The 7,346-nt window shown below is 39.7% G+C and overlaps 1 protein-coding gene across 1 annotated transcript; it reads left to right on the top strand.

Moving 5' to 3' along the window:
- The first annotated feature begins 357 nt into the window (after nucleotides 1–357).
- Nucleotides 358–5,108, top strand: puraa (purine-rich element binding protein Aa). Its single transcript, XM_014993388.2, has one exon. It carries the CDS (start codon nucleotides 449–451, stop codon nucleotides 1,304–1,306), a length of 858 nt encoding a protein of 285 aa, XP_014848874.1. The 5' UTR covers nucleotides 358–448; the 3' UTR covers nucleotides 1,307–5,108.
- Nucleotides 5,109–7,346: the final 2,238 nt, after the last annotated feature.

Raw genomic sequence — 7,346 nt, 5'->3', positions numbered from 1 at the left:
TCAGATCTAGGATGTGTTATTTGAGTGTTCCCTTTATTTTTTTGAGCAGTGTATATAGTTTCGTGGCATAATATTTTAGCTAGTTAACTATAAAATCAAATGCTTTTCAGGTAATCAGCATTAGAAAAAGAAACTGGGGTCTTCCCACAAAGAAAAAGTACCTGTTCTTTCGTCAAGTTCCCTGAAGAATCGAAATTGATATTAATCTGTGGAATTCGTAAGTTTCGTTTCTCTTGAAGCGAAAATATAGCTCCTGACATTAGGAAAACACCGGGAGATGGAGAACTCAGCAGCAGTATTCGATCTGCATTAACGCACCCTCCCTTTCCCTTTCCTCGCTGTTTTATACCTCTGTGTAGATCTCGCGAGAGCTCCGAGCACGGGCTCAGCTGGCCGTGGCTTTGCAGCAGACGGAGGGAGAAGGCAGGCGAGGCAGGCAGGCAGCATCATGGCGGACAGAGACAGTGGAAGTGAGCAGGGAGGAGCGGCCACGGGCCCAGGCTTCGGCTCCATGCACCTAGCGGCAGGAGGGGCGGGCTCGGCTTCCGGGCTACAGCATGAGACGCAGGAGCTGGCGTCAAAGCGGGTCGACATCCAGAACAAGCGCTTCTATTTGGACGTTAAGCAGAACGCGAAGGGCCGCTTCTTGAAGATAGCCGAAGTCGGGGCCGGCGGAAACAAGAGCCGCCTCACTCTCTCCATGTCCGTGGCGGTCGAGTTCCGAGACTACTTGGGGGACTTCATCGAGCACTACGCCCAGCTGGGACCGAGCAACCCTGGGATGGTACAGGACGAACCCAGGCGGGCGCTGAAAAGTGAGTTCCTGGTCCGGGAGAATCGGAAATACTATATGGATCTGAAAGAGAACCAGAGAGGACGGTTTCTGCGGATCAGACAGACCGTTAACCGGGGGCCCGGGTTGGGATCGACGCAAGGCCAGACGATCGCTCTGCCCGCACAGGGACTTATTGAGTTTCGCGACGCTCTGGCTAAACTTATTGACGATTACGGCGTAGAGGACGAGCCCGCGGAGCTGCCGGAGGGATCGTCGTTGACTGTGGACAACAAGAGGTTTTTCTTCGACGTCGGCTCCAATAAGTACGGCGTGTTTATGAGGGTGAGCGAGGTGAAGCCCACCTACCGCAACTCTATCACGGTGCCCTACAAAGTGTGGTCCAAATTCGGGAATACTTTCTGTAAATACGCCGAGGAGATGAAGAAGATCCAGGAGAAGCAGCGGGAGAAAAGGGCATGCGAGCTGCAGCAACAAGAGGAGATGCAGGCGGACGATGGGGACGAGGATTGATAATAGAGAAAACGTGCAAGAGTAATGAAAAATAACAAGAGAATTAAAGTAAAAACTCTACTGTATAAAGAAAGAATCTAAATATTTTAACTGTAAAGGTTTAACTCCAAGGGAGCATCACTCTCAGTATAAGAAACCACAACCTGACAGTTATGACATGTTGTCACTCATCGCTGGATGTTACCCCACTTATCACCATTAATACAGTAACAGGCTGCTAAACAAAGTAATAACATTATATTTGAACATTGATTCCTACTTGACAAACAATATTGAACGGAGTGTTTATTTCCCTTATTAACAGAGAACTTTTGTACCAGTTAAAGCTATTGTTAAAAAAAAAGGAGAAAAAAAAAGTGTTTGCAATGTTCAAACGGAAATATGAGGGGGGTTGGGGGTCCTTTACATGTGAGCTAATGACTTCAGCACAAATCAGATATTTTAATTTTTCAAAAAACAAAATTCCAAATCTTTGTAAAAGATTGTCACATGTACTTGCCATCCTATTTACCTTTACCTGTGAGTAGAGATGTGTTTACACATAAATCATATATGAGGGCTAGGCCTGCTATGGAAACTGGTTAGATGTCATGCAGTATATAAAAAAAAAGGAATATATAGGCATTTTCATGAAATGAAATAAGTGCTATCCTTGTTGTGCAATATGCATTTCAGATAAATCGATTTATATTGAACTGGTCAACAGTTGACATGGCCGTTGCTAGAGGCATTCAAAGAAATATAGATATTGTAATTTTTCTTTTTGTTTGCGTTGAAATTGTTGCCATCCAGATGGATATATTATAGACTACCTTTCTGTCTCGTTGATGCAATGTGGTAATTATAAAAGGTACGTTACGTGTATTTGGTAGAGGAAATGCGGTGACAACATGTAGCAATTTGCCCTATTTGCAAATTATTTAACCTTACACATGAGCTGTGCTAATTGGCCCAGTTAAATGCAGAGACGCATTGAAATGAGTGGAAATGGAGATGCACCGATCGCGATTGATGGTTTTCTTTAAAATCCAACCAGCCAATTCTTTTGTGTTTATCACAGTCTGTTAGAAATTACAGGCATTATATTTTTTCTGATGTCTTCTAGATGTACTTTTTAAAGTGTTAAAAAGAATTTAAAAGTACATGCTATTTGTTGATGAGTTTTTTTTTTAAGCACTTAGAGAATGGAAAAGCTCCCTTCCCCCGCCCCCATTATTTGACCTGCATATAACCGATCAGAGTCGATCACGGCACAGTCGTCTGATTCCGATCGATTGTTTGGTGCATCTCGACCCTAAAAGTTACATTTTGTCGACATGTTTAGTTTTTAGAGATGCACCCGATCACTTTTTATTTCGGCCAGTACCGTTTTGTGACTTTCTGTGAACTCCGACATGCGGATGTTTAACAGACTCCAGATTGCAACGTGTGCCGTTAGCTTTTGGTGAGGAGAGGTCTGGGTAAATGATCGGTGCATCTCTATCTGAAACATCTTTTCGTGATCTTGTTCAGTCGTAAGAGTCTACATGGTGCCATTGAGTGCTATTGCTGCATGTTAACCTGCATTATATGAACCGTTTCATTGATACGAATCTCAAGTTTGAGTACTTTATCCAAAAGGCTTCGGCATAGTTAAAGCAGAAATGATAATCAGAATATCACCGTTGGTTTAGAAGGAGGGCCCCCCCCACCCACCCACCCCTAAGGGGAGCACCTGGCTCAGCTGAGGAGGAGGAAGATGATGATGAGGAGGGGGTTTAGTCACCTGTTGGTGGTTCTCCAACTTTAGCCCTACACGTTTGAGGCCTGAGGGGTTACTTTGGATGCACGCTTGCAGCTTTACGTCAGATTTGGGATTGGAGGCAGTCTGGTCTATTTGTAAATATTCGGGCTGCCACTTGTTAAAAAGACTGGTTCTGGAACCAGTTCAGTCGCATCTCATAGATGTTCGATAGCAGTTTTATAAACTCTTTTTGTCAGTAAACTCCAGAGAAACTGGCAACAATCAGATTATTTCAGATTTACCTCATCATTGAATCAAACGACTGCTCCCGCCTTCCAATTGACTGGAAACCAGCAAAACTAGACTGTCCTTTTCCTTGACCACCTTATTTTTTTTTTTTTTCGGGAGCGTCCGGATTGAAGCCTAAACCACACCTGTACGGGGGAGCGTCCACTTTGAGCATGTAAAACAACCTGGTGCCTTACACACTCCGCATGCTTACACGCTGGCCTGGTGCTTTGGATTGCAGTTTTAGCTTTTCTTTTCCTTCTTCTTCTGCTTCTTCTTCTTCTTCCAGTTTTGTCTCAGCCCCCTTGTGTGCTAGCGCACGACTCGTGGTGCTAAAAGGGTTTGCTACAAATCCTGGGAGCAGAATTCTTAACTCTCTTTCTGCTACCTTCCTTTCTTCCCTATATAACTCCATTGCCATCCCCTTTTTAGCCATCCACGCATCGGCCTACATGTAAACATGGAAGGGGGTGGTCACCTCGATGCAAGACGATGCAGAGGAGCAGGCTTGTGTCTCGCTGAGCGGGGGCTAATTGTGTGAAATAAGACCTCGGCGGTAAGCCCCCACCCCACTTAAATTGCTAATTTTCCAGCTGAAATGGTTAAGTGGTGGTTATATGTGACAGTAAACGGGGAGTAGCGAACATAATTTTTTTGTTTTTCCTCTTAATTTAAATGTAACTACCTTTTCAGCATTATTCCACTTTATTTGTGATTTTTGGACTGTTTTTTTTTTTTTTTTTTTTTTTTGCCCATAAAAGAAAGAGATATATCTATTTTATTTTTTTGTTTTCCTGTGCAACATTTCATCACTGTGTGCAATATCATATGTGCCAATGGTGGCAATATATGTATATCAATTAAATATATGATTATAATTTGAAAAGCATGTGACTGAATTCCATGTGTTTTTCTCATGAAGGAGTCGTACGCCTTTATTTGCACTCGAAGTTTCACCCTGGAGAGAGAGAAAAGAAAAAAAAAAGCGGAAACCAAGGGTCTTAGCAGCCTGTTGGGTCAAGCAGTTCACTTATGTACTTTAACTTGAAACAGAACATTGTCACTGCAAGCGTGCCCCTCTAAGAAAAGGGTCGTGGGTTGTTGAAGATAGACTTTAAACATCCAAATGGAGGTTGTTCTTGTTTTTGTTTTGTTTGTTTTTTTATGGAAAAAAGAAGAAGAAGAAATCTCCATTTTTAGCTTTAAGCTAAGAAAAGGTGCTTCAGTCTAATCCTCATTAAGATGTATGGTGAACTGTCTTCAGTGGTTGTTGTGTGTAGCACTTTGCTTTTCCCAGGTTAATGAAACGCCTGACCAATACTTGTTTAACAATGATCTCATCAAAGAATGTCGTTTTCTCTCTTATGTTGCCTCTTTTTTTTTTTGTTCAGATGATATATATATATAAATATATGATTTGCTCATTTGATGCATTAAGTATAATTTATGTACATTTGACAAATTTAAAAGAAAGAATAAATTTATTTCTCCCACTCAGGGGGAAACTACATTAAAAAAAAGATGTATGTCTTTTTTTCCCCCCCCACCTCCATTTTTTGTTTCCTGTGCAGGAGGTTCGAGGAGCAAGAAAAAGTTTATTTTTGATGTAGTGTTGTCTACAATGTCTGAATCTGCGTTTGCAATGATACTAATTACTAAAGCTTAATTTTACAGCCTCCAACATGCAAACCTTTCAACTATTTAATGACTTATGTCTTCTTGGAAAATTTCAAAGTACTGTATATGTAATAAATGTCAGGCTGTAAAATAAAGCATTACTTTGTTCTCTAATCATCTGGACTGACTGGGATTTGTCAGTCACGACTCGTGACTTGTGGGATTTGTGGTCCTCTGCATTCAATCATATTTCTGTTTTACCTTTTAATGCTTGATACAAAACACAAGTTTAAAAAAAAAAAATCTCTAGCTCAATTGTTTTTGACAAGATATTTATCTCTTTACACGATTATATTGCTGAAACAATGTCCAGACTTTCAAGAGTCAAAAAAAAATATTTTCTTTTGAATTATTTTAATTCAGCAACATATGATGGCATTTGAGAAAGAACATCCTGTTTAAGGATGTGCTACTGAATCCTAATTGGATTTAAGTCCAGACTGACTGTTGGTAGAGTTTTTGTTATTTTACTAAATCCTTGGAAATTCTTATATGGAAGATATACCTTGCAAAAAATTCTTTTTTTTCTCTCTGGACTTCATGGAACATTTTCCCAAAAGTCTTGGGGATCATGAAAATGTTTTATGGCAAAAATTAAATGGTACTTTATGCATTTTTGGTTGCTTAGAACCTTTTATATTTTTAAAGGATTTTAAGCTCCATTAGAAGGGACACGCAGCTTTTGAACTGTTGAATAAAACTTGTACTTATCACCTGTATCACTTGTGTTAGCCGCTAGATGGCGGAAATCAGGAACAGGACTCAATGCAGTATGGTTTGATGACGGTGACATTTTTAGAGACATGGGTCTCAGAAATACTCTTGACAGAAATGATATAGTTTAGAAATGATTGGTTTTAGGGTCAAAATACAATAACAAGGTGATGATGACTCACGGCACACGCAAGTTTATTTCAGAAAATCATTTAATTGATTTCTGCTTCCAATCGCATTTGGCTCTTCACAATGCATTCTGAAAAAACACAGAAACCTAAAGTACACCTGTACTACCCTGCCAAAGCGACCACGGTGAGTGTTTCATGCATATTCGCGGGCCTTTCTGTAGAATCTTTATCATGAAATTGTTTAAACTGTTTAAACTTAGTATTGAAATGAACACGAGGAAGGCATGCTGAATCAAGACTCTTTTCAGCAAAGACGCTAACTAATGTTTATCCCAACACGACTCGCTATGTAGGCTCTGGGTTGAACTCTTAGCAGGTTTTAGTTTGAAACAGAAAGGACATGTCGACAGTAGGCCGTGATGGGAGGTCAAATTTATATTTTATTTCAGTTGAAAATTACCTCTGTCAACTCATGGTCCTGCTACACCTTCTCAGTTCAAATTGGATGCTTTTTGCTTTGATGCAGGTACCTGCTTCCATATTTATTTGTGGTGACATGGTCAACATTTATGCAGTCATGAGGTGGTAGTATGTGTGCGAGGAGCGATGATTTTGTTCATAATGTCGCTGCCATTTTTTGTAAATTAACTTTAATTCTCCGCTGTTGTCGGGGCCAGGCTTTGCCAGTGACGTAATTCATTGCAGGGACATTTTCTTTACGGCCGCTAGATGGCGACCTTTACCTATGAATGACTGGCTAAGCGAAAGTTCTAACTCGACATTTCAGCCAATAGTAGGAACCTTTTAGAAGATCGATTTGTTAGGAGACGTTATGGAGCAAAGGGAAATATTATTCATTCGTGTTTCATCAGATATGTATGATTAATGTTTGTTCTACAGTATGGTGTAAAGTTACAGTATTTCGCCTGCAATGGTTACATTGTATTTACAAATCTTTTTGAAATGCCAAAACTTGACCTAATTTAGCTACATTTCACAGCAGTAGTGACATTTTCCGAAAATAAAAGTAAAACCAATTTTTAACAAGGTACTTAAAAGAAATGAAATAGATCAAAAATGTTTCTTTGTTTTTGCCAGTTTTATTTTGTTATTTATTTTTTAGTAGCATGTTTTTGTTTATTTTTATCTCTTCTTTTCTTATCAAGAAAATATGTGTTTTTTTCTGGAACCTTGCTGTATTTTGTTGATTGTTTATTTATGTTCCCAGGTTAAGATTTGCAAAAAGATCTTATTAAATTTTTACTGCTAAGACGTAACATCTCATAATGCTTTTAGTTTGAGGACGTATGTGTAATTTTAAAAATGTTATTTTATCACCCCAGATGATGTGCAGAAAGCTTTAAAAAAAAAAAAAAGAAATACCGTTTTATTGTGTCACTTTTCAAAAGCCTGATAGAGTCCAATAAGGTGCCAATAATTCTGCAGGGTGTCGTATGTATTTATCCTTTCGGTCAGTTTTAGCAGCTCTACTTTAGTTATGATCAGG

This window comes from Poecilia mexicana, unplaced genomic scaffold (genome assembly GCF_051168715.1).
Source record: "Poecilia mexicana isolate PSO_F unplaced genomic scaffold, ASM5116871v1 scaffold_14, whole genome shotgun sequence".
In the NCBI taxonomy this organism is placed as follows: Eukaryota; Metazoa; Chordata; class Actinopteri; order Cyprinodontiformes; family Poeciliidae; genus Poecilia; species Poecilia mexicana.
This window is presented reverse-complemented; position numbering and strand designations above follow the sequence as displayed.